The 23,334-nt window shown below is 39.5% G+C and overlaps 1 protein-coding gene across 1 annotated transcript; it reads left to right on the top strand.

The window, feature by feature from the left end:
- The first annotated feature begins 309 nt into the window (after positions 1-309).
- Positions 310-20,932, top strand: LOC126191093 (alkaline ceramidase). The gene is made up of 5 exons (XM_049931820.1): positions 310-433; positions 525-643; positions 761-1,017; positions 2,005-2,142; positions 18,494-20,932. The coding sequence occupies exons 2-5, from the start codon at positions 551-553 to the stop codon at positions 18,810-18,812; spliced, it is 807 nt and encodes a 268-aa protein (XP_049787777.1). The 5' UTR covers positions 310-433; positions 525-550; the 3' UTR covers positions 18,813-20,932.
- The last annotated feature ends 2,402 nt before the right edge of the window (positions 20,933-23,334 follow it).

Genomic DNA, 23,334 nt, shown 5'->3' with positions numbered 1-23,334 from the left:
TATACTGGTATTCATTAACATTCCATAGGAAGAAAGAAAAATTGTCATTTAACAGCCCGTCATTTGATTAATAATCCAGAGCAATTAATCTTCTACGATCTGAACTCACGAAATAATCTATATTAATGATACTTTCAACAAGACTCTGGGTATATTCTGAAGCATGAATACACAAATATTACGCTGATCGCCATACGGGTGTTATGCGACCTTGAACATCAACTGACAACTGTAGCCCACGTGCTGTTGTGCAAAATGGCAACATCGCAATGTTTACAGTCAGCTGTTGCTGCGATAACATGCCAGGCTCGACACAAAGGAAAACGTCAAGGCGTGCAGAAGAGCGTCGACACACAGCCAGGCGATTTTTTACCTGGCAGCGTGTTCAGGGGTTAACCAGGTCCGAGGTAACTGCAGACTTTTTAGTTGTTGCGTAAGTATATGGCTGAAGGTACAGATACTTCATTTTTAAATGCTCTTGCTTTTATTGTGTAAGTGAATTCACACGATATTTATGATTACAGAAAAATACATTTTTGTCAACAAAATCATGTGGCAGCCCCTGGAACCTGGTAGTTCTCCTGTTGACTGGTGTGAAGGAAATTACTTAATATCTCCTGTCATCGCCGAATTCGTTAATACAGTTAGTACTAGTTGTGTTTTCAAAACCTTGATTATATTTTAAATGCAGGCAGATGCTTTGTTCCTACTGTTGTTATGCATATTGGATACTTTGACATTATTTTATTTTTCTTTGCAGTTCAGCAACGTGCTGTTCTTTCTCCTGCCGCCACTTTTAATGCATTTATTCAGAGAGTATGCAAGATTTGTTAATCCAGGAATTAATGTCATTTGGGTATTACTGATCGTCGTTGGATTTAGTTCAGCGTATTTTCATGCTACACTTAGTCTCATTGGGCAGCTGCTGGATGAACTCGCAATTTTGTGGGTCTTCATGGCAGCATTTGCCATGTTTTTCCCAAGGAGGTTCTTTCCACATTTCTTTCAGAATGACAGGTAAAAATAACGTATTTCCGTTTCGTGATACTGGCTATTGATCCTTATTAAATCTGTTGTTGAAAATAATTGGGAGGATGACTTTTGGATGTTAAAATTTTATTAAAGGGATGTATTAGTCACACAAGAATACCGTATTACAAAGACATGACAGATTCTAAGGGTTACAATTTAATGAGAATTTTAATCCATGTCTGTAAATTCTGCAATGTAGCTTAGTTTCATAGACCAAAAAATCATTCCTTCCTTTCATTCTGCATTCATGACCACTGCACTCCACTTTGCAGATGTACTGAACAGTTATTAATCAGATGTATCAAGAGGTCAGAGATTGCCAATGATAAACAAGAAAATATTATGTAATTTTGTGTTTTTCTGACAAATGTTGTGTGAATCTGACACTTTACCATCAATTTATTATAGAATTGCATGTTTCAGCAATTCCTATTTAACAATTACTGTAGAACATGTCTCATTTGACACTACTCTCTTGTTAGCAGTTGGGAAGGAAGAATGTTCAAGTTATTTACTCTCAGTAAGCAGTCTTTAATAATCTTGGCCAAAAAAGTCCAGTTGTTACATTTGACCCTTTCTTTACTCACTCTCATCCAAAATAATATGTAATTGTAGGTCAACATTGAGATATAATTAGTTCTATATAGAGCTACCACTCTTCCATTTGATAGCCTTTCATTGTCAAAAATCTTTCTTAGTTGCATTGAAATACCCTGCCACTCCAATTCTTTCCCTAATTTATTCATTCCTCCCACTGAAAAGTGACTATGCTTAAATACATAATTTGGACCACCTGTTATAATGAATGAAAAACCATGTACCTTAACTGGAATTATCCATGATAGTATTGCACTGCTTAACAAGTTCCATTTCTCACTTAAGATGTGATGAATGATAGTCTTAAATGCACATAGAGTTGTACAGGTTAAATAAATAACTGTGAACTAACATGATGATTTGATTGAATTACAGGAAGCTATTTAGCTTGGCAGCAACAGTTATGACAATATTTGCCACAGGCCTGGCAATTCTACACCCAGCTGTAAATGCATTTGCACTAATGACGCTTGGAATTCCTGCCTTTTTCTTGCTCATCCATGAATTAAAGAGGTAAGCAGATGACCATTAATGTAAACGTTTAGATTTGCTTTCAGCTCTTGCAACATATAGGTGTCATCACTCTTGTTTTGGCTTTACTCTGCTTTTCACAGGAAGACTTTGGCTTGGTATGAATCTGTAGTGAAACACTCTTTGCTTTCATACAATGCCCATAGTACTACTGTTGGAACCACTTAAGTGCATTACCTATAATATCTGTGAGTTGGTTGCATAGGTTCTCCACATTAACTTCTTAAGAGGAAAGAATATTGATGCTCCATGTCACAGTTACTGTGCAGAAATATTCTCCTACACTTTTATCCAATTCCAATCAGTACTGGTCATATAACAGTGTTATGACAAAATAACCCTTCCAGTAAATTCACTGAATGAAAAAGACCAGTCCTTTATTTGGCGGAATATCTAAGATTTTACAATTAAATGTTTGTTGCCTGACTTGTTGCTCAAGATAATCACTCCTGTTCCTTTGATTCCTTAAAAGAAGTGACAATAATATGTGGCCTATGACTGGATGTTGGGAATGGAGAGAGAGGAAACTGACGCTCTTTGTTGACTGTAATTTATGATGAAATTTTACTTTCCAACATTAGTGAATCAGGAGGGAGCTGCTTGTTGTGAGATCGTGCTGCTTCTGTAGGTGGTGACTGGGTCAGTATATTATGGACCTTCCGCAGAAGTGCTTTCAGCCTCAAGACTGTTCATATACCAGTTACTGCTAGCAAGCACAATGATAGAGGCCTGTCACCACCAACACGTTTCAAACTCATGGGCTTCTTGGCTGTTGCGATGACCTCTCATAACTTTCTCTTGAAGCTAATGGCTACCTGGCTAGCAAGTGTGCTTCCTTGAACTATGCATGTACACCATATTCATTTGGTGCTCTGCCATTGTGGATTTATGATGCTGCATGTGATATTCGTGCTCCTTTAGTCATGCTGCTTCTGCCTCTCCCATGTAAATTACTCTGCACTCTATCAACAGATCTCATAAATTCCTGGCATGAGCAGTGAATCAGTGGGAGCTTTGGTGGTACAAAGCAAGTGTCTAGTTTAGTGGTTGCTTTGTCCATGGCACAGAGCAGACAGAAAGGCAACTCTTCATCAAGCTTCAGACAGTCAGTAGGAGATAGTATGTGGTCACCAGCATCTTCATGTCACTAACATAGGATTAATCATATTTTGTATGTCACTCTTTCTTCATTTTCTGCTTTTGATGCTTGTAAGAGTACTTTGATAACACAGCAATTTTGCAAAGTCTGTGTTGAAATATTATTAATGATTTCATCTCAGAGGCAGAATCTATGTTATGGTGAGAGACTGATTTGTAATGTTACCCAAGGTCTAAATTAGGTTGGGAGGTGACAGTTTCATTGAGTGTTAACGAAGACAGTGAATTAGAAAGTGAAATCTCAGTTGAAATGACAGATTGATCTGTAGCATAGCCAGAAGTGTAGGTTAGGATGGAAACTGACATTTTCATTTTCCATTATTACTTGTTTATTTGCATCCAGTGTCCTGCAAGTATATACACTGATAATCCTGAACATTATGACCACCAACCTAATATTGATATAAACCTGTCCAAACAATAGCAGTGCCACCTGTCCATGTGTAGAATGGGGAAGGCGCATGATCAATTTGAGTTTGGCTGAGAGCAGATTGTTGAGTTTGACTGTGGGCAGATTGTGCTGTGGTGAGTGTCTTCAACAGATGGCAAAACCAAGATGAAACCACAACCAGACATTGCGGGGTTTGGCGGCCACCCGTCATTGCAGATGTCTGACGTTGTAGGCTGGACAGGCTGGTAAAACAGGACAGGCAACGAACTATGGTGAATCTAACATCAGACTTTAATACTGGGCAGAGTACAAGTTTGTCTAAATACATAGTGCATCAAACACTCCTAACGATGGACCACCGCAGCCGATGACTCTTGCATGTGCCAATGTTAACACCATAACATCGGCAACTGCGAGTGAAATGAGCACATGATCATCAGCACTGGGTAGTGGTGCAGTGCCAAAGCACTGCACGGTCTGATGAATCCCAATACTTTCTTCATCGTGTCGATGGGAGGGCACGAATCTGTCATCTTGCAGGGAACAGCTCCTTGGCACCTGTACAACAGGATGGAGACAAGCTAACGGAGGCTCTGGGGAACATTCAGGGAGCATCCACAGGTCCTGTGGAGCTTGTGCAAGACATTGACAGCCAGTGAGTACCATACACTGGTTGCAGATCACGTACACCATGTCATGATGATCATGTTTCCTGATGACAGTGGTATTTGTCAACAAGATAATGCACCAAGCCTCAAGGCCAGGAGTGTGACGGAATGGTTCAAGGTAGTGAGTTCCAATTGATATGCTGGCCCCCCAACTCGCCAGATTTGAGTCTGATCGAACACATCTCAGATGTGATTGAACGTGGTGTCAGAACTGATCGCCTCCCTCCCCAGAATTTATGGGAATTAGGTGACTTGTGTGTGAAGATGTGGTGCCAAATCCTTCCCGTGACCTACCAAGGCCTCATTGATTTCATGTCATGATGCCTCATTGCTGTTGTCTGCCAAAGGTGGACATACTGGCTATTAGGTAGGTGGTCATAATGTTCTGGTTGATCAGTGCGTATCAATGACAGAAACACCAGTCTGTGGCAAAAGTAGAAAATGAAAACTTGGTGCAAATTATTAATTATGTGTTTATGTGTTTTTTGCACCCACAGATGATTCTCCAAAAAAATAATTTGATAGCTCTCTAGTACATAGTATATTAAGGTTGTTGTTACATTAAATGTTTAATACTCCTCATGTGATCAAAATGAAAACATCACTGGCTTTATATACTGACCAGACAAAACATTATGGCCACTGCCTACTGTGATGCTGGATGCCACCTGGTGGCATTGTGGGCATGTGATGTGGTAACATAAATATATAAGCAGAACAGACATGGACAGGGATCATCTAGTGAAGATATGGACTGCATATGGGGAACTCCATTGAGATGTGCAACTTTGACAGAGGCCAGATTATTATGATGCAAAGTCTGTGAATGAGTATCTAGAAAATGGTGAAGCTAGTCAAATGTTCACATGCTACTGTTGTGAGCATTTACGGAAAGAGGTAGAAGAACAGTGAAACTACCACTAGGTGCTAAATATGGGGTTCGGAGGCTTGTTTGCTCTGTAAAGGAGGATAGATGGTGATTTGTGGCATCACTGCCAAAAGAGTGCAGTTATGGTGCAAGCACAAGTGTTTTGGAGTACACTGATCATTGTACATTGCTGAACATGGAGCTCAGCAGCAGACCACCCCTATGTGTTCACATGTTGACCCAACGATATAGTCAGTTTAGATTGTAGTCGGCACGGAACTATTGGGACTCGACTGTTGATCGATGGAAATGTGTCGGCTCTTTGGGTAAAGCACATTTTTGCTGTGTTAGGTCGCTGGTCACCTTCACAAACACGGTCATCAGAGGCGAATGGCAGCTCGAAACATGCAGTGCTGTTATGTTATGGGAAACATTGTCCTGTGCTTGCAAGAGACCTGTGATAGTACACAGACACACACTGACAGTTGCGAACCTCCTGCATCCCTTGATATTTGATATCTACCCCAATGGTGATGTCATCTTTCAGTAGTATAACTGTCCATGTCTTGGAGCCACAACTGTACTACAGTGGTTTGAGGAGCATTATAGTGAACTTACGTTGATATCTTGGTGACCAAATTTGCCTAATCTAAATCTTATGTAACTAATTTTTGTTGCTATGGGTTGCGATCACCGCATATGAAAATCAATGGCCCATTATTTACACAAATTACATGAACTGTGTGTAGACATCTAATGCCACATACCTCCACAAACCTACCAACAAACTCTTGGATCCCTGATACCCAGAATCAGTGACGTATTTCATTTCGAGGCTGCACAAACATGCTATTAAGCAGGTGGTCGTTATGTTTTGCCTCATCAGTGGAAATCAGCTGTTCCACTATTATAACTTCCTGTAATCATCCACAAGTCATGTTACCAATGTACCCTTTGATGTTAGTGTGAATGGCCTCTCATAAAGCTTTAGCCTTTTGCTATTGTTCTTTGAAGTCATGATTTTGTTTATGCTTACATTGCTGTACCCATTAACTCTGAAGGTAGTTCACAGCTCCTGCAGTTCAGACTTTACGTTTCACACATTCAGTGACTCCTCTTAACTCAATACAGAATTATTCTGCTGTAGGTAGTGTTGAGATGTAGCATGTAGATATCTACTGATGATTTTGGGCTTCTTGGGAACTGTGTATCCAGGTGTACCATCTAGTGCTGTCCACTTCAGTGTCAAGAAATGGCAACACATCTTTCTTCTCTATTTCCACTGTAAAGTGAATGTTTTGGTGCTGTTTATAGGGATACTGGTGGAACTGACAAAGTTTTCTTTCCACATGCAGGCAGATTACAAAAGTATTCAAAACATACTGAAGCAAGCATTTTGATTTCAGTAGTGTGCAATGAAGTACAGGTTCCTCAGATGTTTCCATGAAGATGTCCACTGTTAATGGTGAAAGAGAAATCCACTGTTATGCTGTGTATCTGCACATAAAAATTGCCTCTTCACTTGTTAAAGTGGACATAAATCAATGTTGCACAAGACCACCTAAGCTGGGACAGCTCACTCTCCTAAAATGTTCTTCTCTCTCCCACTAGTACGAATGTGAAGAATCTTATCACAACAAAACTTTTCATGAGGTCTTTGGGCGAGAGGTACTGTTGCTTGTAAGTGTGATGAAGTGAGCGAATCATTTGCACATGATAGTATATTTCCCACCAGGTGCCATGGCTTTCTTGTTATGTGTTAGTCCAGTTAACTACCACTCTTGCTGGTCAGGCCTTCCAAGACACTTTTTTTTTCCTTTTTTGTTTGGAGTCCTCAGTCTTAAGACTAGTTTGAAGTGACCCGCCATGAATTCCTCTCATGTGTCAATCTCTTAACCTCAGAGTAGCACTTTATTCCTTTCTCTCTCTGCTCCTACAGTTTTTACCCTCTACAGCTCCCTCTACTACATGGAATTATTCCTTGATGTCTTAAAACAAGTCCTATCATTCTGTCGCTTTTCCTTGTCATAATTTTCGATATGTTTCTTCCTTCACCGATCCTGTGCAGAATGTCAACATTCTTTATTTTATCAGTCCACTTAATTTTCAACATCCTTTTATACCAACACATCCCAAATACCTTGATTCTCTTCTCTGCTGGTTTTTTCACAACCCATGATTCACTATCATGGTGCTCCAATTCTACATTCCCAGCAATTTCTTCCACCTTTTAAGCCCAATTTTTGATACTAGAAGACTTACCTTGGCCAGAGAAGGAGCTTTGCCTATGCTGATCTGCTATTTATTTCGTCCTTGCTTTGTTCAAAATGGGTAATTTTGCATGTGTTGTTGTTGTTGTTGTTGTGGTTGTGGTTGTGGTCTTCAGTCCAGAGACTAGTTTGCTGCAGCTCTCCATGCTACTCTATCCTGTGCAAGCTTCATCTCTCAGTACCTACTGCAACCTACATCCTTTTGAATCTGTTTAGTGTATTCATCTCTTGGTCTCCCTCTACGATTTTTACGCTCCATGGTGCCCTCCAATACTAAATTGGTGATCCCTTGATGCCTCAGAATATGCCCTACCAACCGATCCATTTTTCTAGTCAAGTTGTGCCACAAATTTCTCTTCTCTCCAATTCTATTCAATACCTCCTCACTAGTTACATGATCTACCCTCCTAATCTTCAGCATTCTTCTAGCACCACATTTCAAAAGCTTCTATTCTCTTCTTCTCTAAACTATTTATCAACCATGTTTCACTTCCATACATGGCTACACTCCATACAAATACTTTCAGAAATGACTTCCTGACACTTAAATCTATACTCAATGTTAACAAATTTCTCTTCTTCAGAAACGCTTTCCTTGCCATTGCCAGTCTACATTTTATATCCTCTCTACTTCGACCATCATCAGTTATTTTGCTCCCCAAATAGCAAAACTCCCTTACTACTTTAAGTATCTCATTTCCTAATCTAATTCCCTCAGCATCACCCGACTTAATTCGACTGGATTCCATTATCATTGTTTTGCTTTTGTTGATGTTCATCTTATATCCTCCTTTCAAGACACTGTCCATTCTGTTCAGCTGCTCTTCCAGGTCCTTTGCTGTCTCCAACAGAATTACAATGTCATTGGCAAACCCCAAAGTTTTCATTTCTTCTCCATGGATTCTAATTCCTACTCCAGATTTTTCTTTTGTTTCCTTTATTGCTTGCTCAATATACAGATTGAGTAACATCGGGCATAGGCTACAACCCTGTCTCACTCCCTTCCCAACCACTGCTTCCCTTTCATGCCCCATGACTCTTACAACTGCCATCTTGTTTCTGTACAAATTGTAAATAGCCTTTCGCTCCCTGTATTTTACCCCTGCCACCTTCAGAATTTGAAAGACAGTATTCCAGTCAACATTGTCAAAAGCTTTCTCTAAGTCTACAAATGCTAGAAACATAGGTTTGCCTTTCCTTAATCTATTTTCTAAGAGAAGTCATAGGGTCAGTATTGCCTCACATGTTCAAACATTTCTACGGAATCCAGACTGACCTTCCCCGAGGTCGGCTTCTACCAGTTTTTCCATTCGTCTGTAAAGAATTCATGTTAGTATTTTGCAGCTGTGGCTTATTAAACTGATAGTTCGGTAATTTTTACATCTGTCAACACCTGCTTTCTTTGGGATTGGAATTATTATATTCTTCGTGAAGTCTGAGGGTATTTTCGCCTGTCTCATACATCTTGCTCACCCGATGGTAGAGTTTCGTCAGGGCTGGCTCTCCCAAGGCTATCAGTAGTTCTAATGGAATGTTGTCTACTCCCGGGGCCTTGTTTCGACTTGGGTCTTTCAGTGCTCTGTCAAACTCTTCGCACAGTATCATATCTCCCATTTCATCTTCATCTACATCCTCTTCCATTTCCATAATATTGTCCTCATGAACATCGCCCTTGTATAGACCCTCTATATACTCCTTCCACCTTTCTGCTTTCCCTTTTTTGCTTAGAACTGGGTTTCCATTTGAGATCTTGATATTCATACAAGTGGCTCTCTTTTCTCCAAAGGTCTCCTTAATTTTTCTGTAGGCATTATCTATCTTACCCCTAGTGATATATGCCTCTACATCTTTACATTTATCCTCTAGCCATCCCTGCTTAGCCATTTTGCACTTCCTGTCGATCTCATTTTTGAGATGTTTGTATTCCTTTGTGCCTGGTCCGTTTACTGGATTTTTGTATTTTCTCCTTTCATCAATTAAGTTCAGTATCTTTTCTGTTACCTGATGATTTTTATTAGGCCTTATCCTTTTACCTACTGCTGCCTTCACTATTTCATATCTCAAAGCTACCCATTCTTCTTCTACTGTATTTCTTTCCCCCATTCCTGTCAATTGTTCCCATATGCTCTCCCTGAAACTCTTTATAACCTCTGATTCTTTCAGTTTATCCAGGCCCCATCTCAAATTCCCACCTTTTTGCAGTTTCTTCAGTTTTAATCTACAGTTCATAACCAATAGATTGTGGTCAGAGTCCACATCTGCCCCTGGAAATGTCTTACAATTTAAAACCTGGTTCCTAAATCTCTGTCTTACCATTATATAATATATCTGATACCTTTTAGTATCTCCAGGGTTCTTCCATGTATACAACCTTCTTTCATGATTCTTGAACCAAGTGTTAGCTATGATGAAGTTGTGCTCTGTGCAAAATTCTACCAGGCGGCTTCCTCTTTCCTTCCTTATCCCCATTCCATATTCACCTACTGCGTTTCCTTTTCTTCCTTTTCCTACTATTGAATTCCAGTCACCCATGACTATTAAATTTTTGTCTTCCTTCACTATCTGAATAATTTCTTTTATCTCATCATACATTTCATCTGTCTCTTCGTCATCTGCGGAGCTAGTCGGCATATAAACTTGTACTACTGTGGTAGGCGTGGACTTCGTATCTATCTTGGCCACAATAATGTGTTCGCTATGCTGTTTGTAGTAGCTTACCCGCATTCCTATTTTTTATTAAACCTACTCCTGCATTACCCCTATTTGATTTTGTATTTATAACCCTGTATTCACCTGATAAGAAGTCTTGTTCCTCCTGCCACCAAGCTTCACTAATTCCCACTATATCTAACTTTAACCTATCCATTTGACTTTTTAAATTTTCTAACCTACCTGCTTGATTAAGGGATCTAACATTCCACGCTGTGACCTCTAGAACGCCAGTTTTCTTTCTCCTGATAGCAAGGTAACTCCTGATAACAAGATAACTCTAAGGTAACAGAATTCTGTAATTTTATCTACTTTGTGGTCCCCAATTTTTGATAAGTGTATCATTTATCTTATTTCTGCTACATCTCATTTCTTTAGTCTTTCTTCGTGTTACTTTCAATACATATTCTGTACTCAATAGCCTGTTCATTTAATTCAATACATATTGTAACTCTCCTTCACTTTCACTCAAGATAGCAATGTTATCAGCGTAACTTATCACTGATAGCTTTCACCATCTTAAACCCAGTCTTAAAAACATTTCTTAAATTTCTGTCATAGAGATTGGACAGTAGGGACAAAAGACAACATCCTTTTAATCCAAGGTTCTTGGTCCTCCGTTCTAATTTTTCCTTATTGGTTCTTGTACATATTGTATATTATCTGTCTGTCCCTTTAGCTTACTCCTACTTTTCTCATAATTTTGAAGATCTTGCCTCATTCTACATTGTCAGTTGCTTTTCACAGGTTAAAAAATCCATTGAATGTGTGTGTATTTTTTACTACATTTTAATGTTCATTGAGTCAGTGGGTTATAGCGGTGGTGTGGGGGGAGTTCTGTATCTTATGAACAAAACTATGCATCCTCATGTATTTTGTTATCTGAACAGTTGCTTCCTATAGGTAAGGATAGCTGGCCTATTCATTAGGGCTGTAGAATTCTCCACTTTACAGCTTAAGTTAAGAAATATGCACCAGACATTGTTACAGAATAGAAGTCTCTGATAATAGTCTTCTGCCAGAGATCTGTGGTTGGTGAGGCTAACATTTTTGACCAATTCAGCCAGGCTAAAGAAGGGATGTAGGTTTGAATCCAGAGAGAAGGAATGGGATAAGTCGCCCAAAAACTGAATCTGAAGACAATCAACATGCAGGGGAAAAGTGGACTGAAACTAATGTGCAGATTCCCACAGCACTAAAAATAAGTCTGATATAAGTCATCAGTCAAACACTAGAGATAAAACTAAATGTAAAAGTAATCAGAAGATGGTAAAAATCAGAAACCAATGAGGAAAATACAAGATATGGGACACATGAAAAAACTATAAATGGTTGTAATGTGACAATGATTAGAGACAAAGGAGTATAATACAAAACAGAAATTTAAAAAAATGAGGAAGGGAGGTGTGAATGGAGAATACAAGGGGGAAAACGGCAATCACAGACTGGTTGGATGGCGAGAGCCAATAACAGATTGGAAAGGCAACTTCCATCTGCAGTGTTTTTAATCTCTGTTGTTGGTACTGAGAACCTATCCAACACAAATGCTTCAGTCGTCTGGAGATGGTAGATACGAGGGTTGTTTTAAAAGTAAGGGCCGTTCGCGCGTATAGTCCTGTAGTTCGCGCGGACGCCGCAACAAGCCACCGCGCCACTTGCCGGCATCCTTCCCGTTCACACTGATGCAAGTTGCAGCTCTGTAGCTGATGTGTACGCATCGCTGTGCTACTTTATAATGTTTACGATTATTGAATCGCCCGCCGCATGTGAGATACGGTCAGTGATACGTTTTTTGACCGCGAGAAGCCTATCAGCTGCAGAAATTCATCGTCAGTTGACAGAAGTTTATGGCTTGAATGCAATGAGTGAAGGTAAAGTGCGTCAATGGGTTAGAGAGTTTAAAAATGGCCGTCAAAATGTCCATGACGAAGAACGCTCAGGCCGTCCATCTGTGATCACTGATGATTTGGTGGCTGCAGTCGAAACAAAGATTCGTGAGGACAGAAGATTCACAGTTTCCACTCTTTGTTTGGAATTTCCACAAGTTTTCAAGATCAGTTTTGTACAAAATTGTGTCTGAAAACCTAAACTTTAAGAAACTGTGTTCTCGGTTGGTACCCAGACTCCTCACAGAGGACCATAAAGGGAAGAGATTTGCCACTTCATTGGACTTTTTGATTCGTTACGAGGAAGAAGGGGATTGTCACTGGAGATAAAACATAGGTATCCCATATTACTCCCGAAAGCAAGCGACAATCAATGGAATGGCGACACAACCTCACCTGTCAAGGTCAAAGCCAAACAGACGCTGCCAAAGTGCAAGATTATGGCAACTGTGTTCTGGGACCGGCGCGGTGTTTTGCTAGTGGACTTTATGCCACGAGGAACGACAATCAACTCAGATGCCTACTGTGCAACTCTAAAGAAGCTCCGCAGAGCAATTCAAAACAAAAGGCGCGGCATGCTGACAAAAGGAGTTTTGCTCCTGCACGATAACGCTAGCCCTCACACCTCTCAAAAGACTCGGGATTTGATTGATTCTTTTGGCTGGGAAGTTTTGGACCAATCACCATACAGCCCTGACCTTGCTCCTAGCAATTTTCACCTTTTCCAGTACCTGAAACACCATCTTGGCGGGCAGCGCTTCAATGACAATGATAAAGTGAAAGCGGCCATGAACTCTTGGCTGTCGGAGCAGGCGGCCGAATTCTTCGAAGAGGGAATTAAAAACTTAGTTGTACGGTATGACAAGTGCTTAAATAAACAAGGCAACTATGTAGAAAAATAGGTAAAAGTGTGTAGAATCAGAAAATTAAAGTTTTTTTACAAAAGTATTTGTATCTTTTTTTAAAAAATAAAAACGGCCCTTACTTAAAAAACAACCCTCGTAGATTCTGAGCATGAAACAGAATGCAAATCCACACACTTTAAATTTACACTGTTCACCTAAGCCTTGGCTCCTGGATTTTTCTTCAGTAACTTTCTCCCTCCACTTATCAATATTATGAGAAGGAAAGTTGCTACTCAACATATAGTGGAGATGTTGAGTCGCAGATTTTTACAACAAAAAGACTCTCAAAATTATAATAAACAATTGGTGAACTCAGTTACCCGAGACTGCAGCCGCGTGTGTGTGTGTGTGTGTGTGTGTGTGTGTGTGTGTGTGTGTGTGTGTGTGTGTGTGTGTGTGTGCGCGCGCGTGTGCGCATCTGCTATATGGTGAGCAGCAACTTTCCTTTTCAAAATATTGTTACATTCCATCCTGGATTTTCCATTGCTTGATCCCTCCATGTATCTATTTACATACTGCATTATTTTCTCTATCATCTGTGTACTGATATGCTTGCTTTCTTTTTATTTATTTTAGTGCTTTGTTCCTTGTAGCCACATTTTTTATGTTTTTTTCATTTATATTATTTAGATGAAATTTCTTTTGACTTCGGTTCTGACCTCTTCATTATCAACAACTCATTATTTGTGCTTTGGTGTTTGTTTATAACCTGTTTCTCAATTGTTGCTTCTGACTCAGTCCCTGTTCCTTACACCCTTCGGAATGTGATATTTAGAGCAACTTCTCTTTCCCTCTCACAGAACTATGTCTCAACAATTATTTTCCAATTTTCTATTTTTTCTTATCCTTTTTATGTGTTTTTTAAAGCTATGAAAACCAGACATAAGTATTTCGTTTTTCCTTATCAGTTTTTTTCAACTTGTTCTTGTTTTGGAAATTGGTAAATAAACATTCCTTCTACCTCTAAAATATGTTTTTATGGCAGTATAATAAAAAGTGTAGACTGCTATTCACGATAAAGAGGAGACACTGAGTCACAGATAGGCATAACAAAAAGACTTTTATACATATGTGGTTTTGGCCAAACACATTCACACAAGCACAACCGCCAAGGTGGGCAGTGTACCGTAGCAGCAGCTGATGGAAAAAGCAATCTGAGGGTGTTTTGGGATGAGTAGGAGGCTGAGTCGGGCAATGGGAGAAGTAGCAGGGTGGGGGTTTGAGGGAAGGTGTAATGCTGCTTGAGGGTGCATGCAGGGATGTGGTGGGGACAGGGTAGGGCTGTTATAGTTGAGGCAGCATAAGATGATCCCTGACAGCTTGTAGCTCTGTTGCCAGCTTTCAACTGCGAAGTGCTAATGGCTGCAGGTATTAATAACAGCCAATACAGAGCTGTGATAACAATGAGGCATTGCCATGGAGATATTTACAAAATCACGTTATAGTAAAGGATGAGATAGGCCTGTGAAGCTGCTGTGCCCAGCTCACAGCAGCAGTCAGGGATCAAATTACACCAACTCAATTATAGTGGCAGTTTAGAGGTTTGAAGGGGAGGAGGAAGAATGGAAAAGTAGAGGAGGGGGAAAAAGGTTAGTGGGTGCACTGGAGTAATAGAAGGCTGGTGTGGGAGCAGGGAAGGGGAGAGGTGAGTGAAGGCCAGAGGCTAGCTAAGGTTGAGGCCACAGGGTTACAGGAATGTAGGATATACGAGGTGTGTTCAAAAAGTAAAGTGACTTTATATTCTTATGAAAAAATTTCTGTTTATTCATCAGTATTCATTTTGTCCGCTTCAGAATAATTCCCCTCAGATACAATACGTTTGAGCCAAAGCTTCTTTCAATCCTCGAAGCACTTTTTGGTACAGCCTTGAGTCCTTCCAGTGATGCAGTTTTTATTTCCTCAATTGTTGAAAATCTTCATCCTTTCATAGGTCTCTTCTGTTTTGGGAACAGGAAAAAGTCGCAGTGGGCCAAATCCAGTGAATGTGGTGGCTGAGGCATGATTGTCATATTGTTTTTGGCCAATAAATCTCTCGCAAGCAATAATGAATGAACAGGTGTATTGTCGTGATGCAAAAGCCATGAATTGTTTTTCCTCAATTCCGGACTTTTTTCTGTATTGCTTCTCACAAACAGCACATAACATCCAGGTAATACTCCTTATTGACCGTACAACCTTGAGACAAAAGTTCATGATGCACTACACCATGGTGATTGAAAAAAATCACTGAGCAATACTTTGACATTTGATCGAACTTCGTGTGCTTTTTTCTGTCTTGGCTCTCCAGGACGCTTCCATTGGGATGATTGGGCTTTTGTTTGAATGTCATAATGTTTTGTCGCCAGTTATGACCCTCTTGAGCAGATCATGATTATCATTGACATCATTCAAGAGCTCCTGAGTGATGCTCATGCGGCGGTTCTTCTGATCAGAATTGAGAAGTTTTGGAATAAGCTTCACTGACATATGTCTTATGCCCCAAACATCCGAAAAAATTGCATGGCATGAACTGACCGATATGCCAACATCCTCAGCAACTTCTCTTCGATAATTTGACGATTTTCCAAAACAATTTTCTTCAGAGTCTCATCGTCGTCATCTGTTGTTCTTGTGCTGGGACATCCAGAGTGAGGTTCGTTATTGGCATCTTCTCGGCCATCGTGGAAGATCTTGTGCCACTTTTAAACTTTTTTTACTTAGAGCAGACTCACCATATGCTATTGTCAATATTTCGAATGTTTTAGAGAACTTGATTCCATTTTTCACACAAAATTTGATGCAAATTCTTTGCTCAATTTTTTTATAATAATCGAAAATTGCCGAGCACACTAAAAAAGTCTAACCTTTCTATCTGTCACAAAAAAGTGAAGTATGCTGTATACTTGAAACTGTAAACATACATTTGGGACATGTGTACCAGTATATACAAAAAAAAAAAAAAAAAAAAGATCGATAATCGAATATACATTGCCCGCACAATTTGAAAAGTCACCTTACTATTTGAACAGCCCTCATATTGTAGGGAGAGTTCGTGCCTGTGCAGTTCAGGAAAGCTGGTGTGGATAGGAAGAATCCAGATGGCCCAGGCTGTGAAACAGTCATTGAAGTGAAGCATGTTGCATTGGACAGAATGTTCAGCAACTGTGTGGTCCAGCTGTCTCTTGGCCTCAGTTTTTCAGTGGCTATTCATATTGACAGACAGCTTGTTTGCTGTCATGACCATGTAGAAAGCGGCAGTGGTTGCAGCTTAATTTTGTAGATCATGTGACTACTTTCAGAGATACTCCTACCTTTGATGGGAATGATGATGCCTATAACTGGACTGGAGTAGGTGGTGGTGGGAAGATGTGTGGAACAGGTCTTGCATCTAAGTCTATTGCAGGTATTTGAGCAGTGAGGCAAGGATTGAGAGCAAGGATGAATAGTGATGGACAGTTATATTGCCATGGAGAAGAAATAAAAACTTTGAGGTTCGCCGACGACATTGTAATTCTGTCAGAGACGGCAAAGGACTTGGAAGAGCAGTTGAACGGAATGGATAGTGTCTTGAAAGGAGGATATAAGCTGAACATCAACAAAAGCAAAACGAGGATAATGGAATGTAGTCGAATTAAGTCTTGTGATGCTGAGGGAATTAGATTAGGAAATGAGACACTTAAATTAGTAAAGGAGTTTTGCTATTTGGGGAGCAAAAAACTGATGATGGTTGAAGTAGACAGGATATAAAATGTAGACTGGCAATGGCACTGAAAGTGTTTCTGAAGAAGAGAAATTTGTTAACATTGAATGTAGATTTAAGTGTTAGGAAGTCATTTCTGAAAGTATTTGTATGGAGTGTAGCCATGTATGGAAGTGAAACATGGACGATAAATAGTTTGGAAAAGAAGAGAAAAGAAGCTTTCGAAATGTGGTGCTACAGAAGAATGCTGAAGATTAGATGGTTAGATCACATAACTAATGAGGAGGTATTGAATAGGATTGGGGAGAAGAGAAGTTTGTGGCACAATGTGACCAGAAGAAGGGATCGGTTGGTAGGACATGTTCTGAGGCATCAAGGGATCACCAATTTAGTATTGGAGGGCAGTGTGGAGGGTAAAAATCGTAGAGGGGGAACAAGAGATGAATACACTAAACAGATTCAAAAGGATGTAGGTTGCAGTAGGTACTGGGAGATGAAGAAGCTTGCACAGGATAGAGTAGCATGGAGAGCTGCATCAAACTAGTCTCAGGACTGAAGACCACAATAACAACAACAACGATTATATTGCGTAAGTTTGGTGGGTGGCAGAATACCACTGCGGGAGGGCTGGGAAAGGTAGTGGGTAGGATAATCCTCATTTTAGTTCATGACGAGAGGTTGTCAGATCTCTGGTGGAGAATGTTATTCAGTTGCTCCAGTCCTGGATGGTACTGTGGGAATGTTGGAGGTGATAAGTGACTGGAGAGATAAGGCACAACAAATCTCTTGGTTTGTGAAGGCCTCAGTGAGACAGGTGGTATATTTGGAAAGGGACTGCTCATTACTATAAGTATGATACCCATGGATGGTTAGGCTGTATGGAATGCACTTCTTGGTGTGGAATGGGTGGCAGTTGTCAGAGTGGAGGTATTGCTGGTGGTTGGTGAGTTTGGTATGGACAGAGGTACTTATGTAGCCATCTTTGAGGTGGAGGTCAACATCGAGGATTGAGGAGGACCAGGTAAAGTGAGAAGGTGTTGAGGTTCTGGAGGAATGTGGATAGTGTGTCTGTACCCTCAGTCCAGATAACAAAGAAGTTATCAGTGAATCTGAGCCAGGTGAGTGTTTTTGGGATTCTGGGTGGTTAGGAAAGGTTCCTCTAGATGGCTCGTGAATAGGTTGACATAAAATGGTGCCATGTGGGGGGGTCCATTGCTGTACCATCAATTTGACTGTAGGAGATGCCTTCAAAACTGAAGCAACTGTAGGTGAGTATGTAGTTGGTTAGGGTGACAAAGGAAGTGGTTGTGTGTTTGGAATGGGATGGGATGGGCCTATTGATTTGGTGAAAGACTGAAGATACTGTAGTATTTCTGGAATGGAGCCCCTGTGGTGAGGTTTCAAGATGGATGCATCTGACAGCTGGCAGAGTCCCTCTCCCAAGTAATACCTGCAGGTCAAAACCACAGTAGTGGAGCCTTTGCCAGCAGGTAGGATTACAAGGTTGGGATCAGTTTTTAGTTGGTGGATTGCGATTCTTTCTGTGGATGAAAGATTAGTTTCATGTTGAGGGATTTGGGGAATGATGGTGAGGCAAGGATTGAAGTTAAGAAATTCTTGAATGTTAATAGAGGGTGATTTGGGTTATTGGGGTTGGATCTCAGTTGGATGGACGAGTGATCTAAGTCAGGCAGGGTTCAACATTGGATATGTATTATGTTATTTATAACTGATGGTAATTTGTATTTCCTTTGTGTTAATTACATTTGGATTTGAGTGTTGTTTGTTTGTGTATTTAGGTGTCCGTGCTGGCGGGTATACCGTCTGGGAGTGCGCTGCGCAGCTGTGTGGCTGCTAGCAGTTACCTGCTGGCTGAATGACAGGCTTCTGTGTGACACCTGGCTGTCCCTCAACTTCCCATACTTACATGCTCTATGGCATGTGCTGATCTTCATAGCATCCTACACTGCATGTGTGCTGTTTGCATACTTTGCTGTCCAAGAGGAACGTCCAGAGCAGACACCTATGCTGCGGTACTGGCCTAGAGATGACTTTGAACTAGGTATCCCATATGTTTCAATTCGTTGCTACTATAAAAATCACAAGAATGAAATATAAATCAAATGAGTTAATGCCATTGCTAGATGTATACCAAATAATATTCATAGTTTTTTAACATTTTTACGTTATTGTATAGTAACAATAACATTCTACTGTTACTGGTATGTTTGTGGTGTGCCACTGTCTTGTAATTAATATTCCAACCTTTTCCCCCCTCAGATGAACAAATTGTCCCACAGTTCTTGGTAATAACCCTAACAACGAATTTATAATGTTAAATTATACAATTTCTGTTAAAAAGAAACTTAATATATTTAATTTATTTAGCAAAAGTATTGGCACATATAGTTGCCAGAGTTTAAAAAGAGAAAGTGTGATCTGTATGTGTACCCATACAGAGGTTTATAGCAATATAATATTTTTTATTTAATTTAATTTCTCACCATGTTGTAAATATTAGTAGTATGTGAATGTTTTTTGTACATAAAAATAGTTACTGAGTGCAATATTTAATCACTACTTAAACTTTGTATCATACAGAGTAGGATACACAGTGTTACCCTAGTAATTAAATGTTCAGTTGATGTTTAAGTTTAAACAGCTTTTGTTTGTCTATAAATACTTAAAATTTGTTTAAGACTGTTGAGGAGGTGAACTTGTAAACAGGAGATAATTCATGAAACAAGTATCTGCAATATCTATATAGGGCTGCTCCCCGTTAAGAGTGCCAAGCATCAAAGCAACATCATTATAATTAACACCTTCTGCCATTAAAATATATGGTGTATCTGTTTTGAAAGATTCCGTAACAATACAAAAAAATTCTGTGAAAAGAGCCTAGCTGGATGTGTTTTGTTCTACACTACATTCAGATTGAACTTAAAAATCAGGTCATTTATACAGGATACAATAACAAAAGTAACTGCAATAATATAATTTTTTCATTAATTTTTGTCATTTTACCATCTATATTATTGACTGCTATATAGATGTAATTACTTTACTTGCTGCTAGAAGTGCTTATCAAGACCAATTCTAAGAGTGGATATAAGGTTGCATACTGAAAAACATTTCTCTCCAAGTAATGCATTAGCACCTGTGTCATCATAAGACACTAAAGGCAACCTATTGTTGGTGTGCCACCCTTCTCTGTCTCTCACCATTTGGTCACAGTTACTGCAGTTCATTCCATTGCAATATGGATGTTCAGGGCCAGCGTACTGATTTTTTCCTCAGTATTTTTCTTTCAAGATGTGTTCTATAAAGCTGTTATGTGAAATTAGGTGTTCACTTAATTCAGTTTTTCTTCTCTCTGTCATGTTAATCAGAGTCCTTTTCTCTTCAGTTTCTTTTAACATTTATTCATTAGACTTCCTTTCAACGCAGGGTGTTTTTGTGGCTCTTCTCTATACCCAGCACTCTAATTTTTTTTTCTTTTCTCATTTTTCTCTCAAGTCCACCCTTCACAGCAATAACTTAAAATGGTCCAAAAAGTTATTCTTATTTCTGAATGCTTGTTTAATCATTGCAGTCCCTTTTTTTTTAAAAAAAATATCCATTATACTTGTGTTGTATGCTATTGTACTTCCCGAGTAGCTAAATTGTTTTACTTGCGGTAGCATTTTGCTCCCTACCTTAATGTTTGCCTTTACTTGTCTTTTCAATTTATTTAGCACCTTTATTTTAGTCTTGTTTGCCTCTAGTTTGTGTGTAACCAAGGCATCGGACAAACTTTTAGCGTAAAGTTCATATTGTTACCAGAATTTGCTAAGATGATTATATCAGCAGCAAATCAAATACAGTGTAACTGTTTCCAATTAATTTTGATCTCTTTGGTGCTACTTTTCATTGTTCATGTTGCACTGGCTATAAATAAATAAGGATAGCACACATGTGAGAATCTTGAATATATTTGGCAATTTTCACTAGTCATTGCTAACCCCTGATATGGACTTATTTGGCTTATTAAGGGGCAGACCTCTTCAACACACAAATTAGTGGTGGGAGACACTTAAAATGAATGACTGTTGCTAAATGTGAAACTTTTTATTCCTCCTGCTGGTTGCTAAACTACTGGCATCAATTCAAACTATATTGAAGTTTTTTTCTGAAGCAATAACACCATAAAACTTTGGCTCCAAGAAGTTTGCTATTTTCTTACATACGGTGTATGCAGTTATGTGGAGAAAAAAAATGTGAAGTGATGATCTCCTGCACTTTTCCAAAACTAATTTATTTAAACATCTATTTAATATTTCTTGCCTGTTTTGTAGTAATTACTTGTAGAGAAAATTAATTTGCTTCTTCCATGTGGTACATGGAAAGTATTGGGGCCAACAGGAAATGTGTCTTTGTAACTGATTGAGTTATTAATACATGGCACTTGTTTTCCTAACAGAGTAAAAACATTTGCTTTCATAAGTCTTGGAATTTAAATTTGAAACTGCTCACTTTTGTTGTACTTCCTGCTGTACACTGTCCAGTCACACTAATGTGACCACCTGTCAAAAGCCTGAATAGCCACCTTTTCAGTGTAAACCAATGTGAAATGTGGAGGAATCAAATCAGTGAGGTGGAAGGTACTAACAGGGACACAGAGCTGTGCTACCACCCCCCCTCCCCTCCCCTGTACTGTGGCCAGCTGCACAAGGTTTTGCGACTGGGGATCCATAGTGCGAACAGCTTGATTGAAGAGGTGCCCCACATTCTCAACTGGGTTTAAATCTTGGAGAGTTTGGTGGCCAGGAGGGTATGGTAAACTCATCTGGTTCTCTTTGAACCAGGCACGTACACTGCAAGCTGTGTAACACATTGCACTGTCCTGCTGGTAGATGCCACTGTGCCGAGGAAAAACAAGCTGCATGTGGGAGTGGGCATGGTTCCCAAGGATACATGCATACTTGTGTTGGTTCATAGTGCCAACCAGAATGACAAGATGACCCAGGGAGTGCCACACAATTGTTCCCCAGACAATATCATGTGCAGGGTGTTTGCTTTAAGATGTTTCACACTGTGCACACCAATGACCACCTGTCCAATGATGCATAAAATGTGATTCATCTTAAAAGGGCATCTGTCGCCACTCAGTGGATGTTCAGTTGTGGTACTTGTGTGCATATTCCAGCCTTCATCGCTGATGAACATCAGTCAGTTTGGGTGTATGAACCAGCAGTGTGCTGCGAAGATCCATTTGCAGCACTGTTCACTGAAATGTCATTGGTTCTTTTGGACATTCAGGTGCTCAACAGTTGCAAGTCTGTTTGCCCGTACGCATATTCGCAGCTGTCATTCACCGCTGTCATCTGTGGTCTGTGGTGCACCACAGTTGCTTCGGCACTGATTTCGCATTGCACCATTTTACCACGCATGGTATACTTTAACCATGGTGGCATGCGGACAGTTTACAAACTTAGCCATTTCGGAAGTGCTTCCACCGTGGCTCAAAATCCAGTTATCATGCCCTTTTGGACATCAGATAAATCACCATGTTTCCATATTACGACAAAGATTGCACTGTTTTTTGCATCTGGTAATGCTGCCGCCTGCTGTCTGTAAATGGTTACTGCGTGCTGACATCGAACATATGTGTTGGTCATATTAATGCGACTGGACTGTGTATTACCCACCATGTATGGATTTCTGTTGTCACTGTTGTGAGACTACTTCTTGCCTATGTGATTAAAAGGGAATATGCTTAATGATAATTGTATGTGCAGTATTTTGCTTTGAATTTTGAAAATTTCTTGCCCTCTCTAGTCTGAATCTTTACTTATTTACTATTACATGCTGGTCTTGTATTTAGGTGTTTCATTAAACACTTTGATTTATTTCACATTGCGTATTACCCTGATTGTATTTTTTGCCATATCGGTCTCTGATGATGTATTACAGTGTTACAGATAATGGAAACTGTAATTTTTAGAAATCTGCCTTGAGATTCAGAGGTGGAATTTCATATTATAGAGCAGTCTCTGATCTTGTAATCTGTAACACAATAAGGTTAAAATATTTTTTAATAATTTTTGTGTGTGAACCAGAAATGTGATTCACTGTGTTGGGTATGCTCAGAAAGAAGAGACTGAATCTCTCGGCACATGTTACATTGTCTGTGGCACAGTTTTGGGGATGAACTTATGATCTGCTCATTCTGAATAAATATTTTATTTTCTACCATTAGAGTGTCAAAAGGTAGAACCATCAGAGGAGACTGACATAACAGATGAGTAATTAGAGTATGGTGCATGTGTGTCAAGAGAAATTACATTTAAAAACTGTGCTTAGCAAGTACAAATTTCTGGTGTTTATATAATTGAACATTTACCTGATTCTTTGACAGCTAAATCTTAAATACCAAAGATAATAAACTTTTGTATAATATAGTTCAACATTTTGTATGATTGTATTTTGATAAGAGAAATAAAAAATGAAGAATTATGTTGCATAACACACTGATTTATCTTGTTATTAAGTATGAAAATTAGTCAGATGCTGATGTCTCCTAACTGAGCTACTTAAATTTAACTGAGAGGAGTGTTTCACCTCAAAAAGCAGTCTGCAACTTTTTATATACCAGTTTTCC

The sequence above is a fragment of the Schistocerca cancellata genome, chromosome 6 (assembly GCF_023864275.1).
Source record: "Schistocerca cancellata isolate TAMUIC-IGC-003103 chromosome 6, iqSchCanc2.1, whole genome shotgun sequence".
Classification (NCBI taxonomy): domain Eukaryota; kingdom Metazoa; phylum Arthropoda; class Insecta; order Orthoptera; family Acrididae; genus Schistocerca; species Schistocerca cancellata.
Note: the sequence above shows the minus strand (reverse complement) of the source record. Positions and strands in the feature narration are given on the sequence as shown.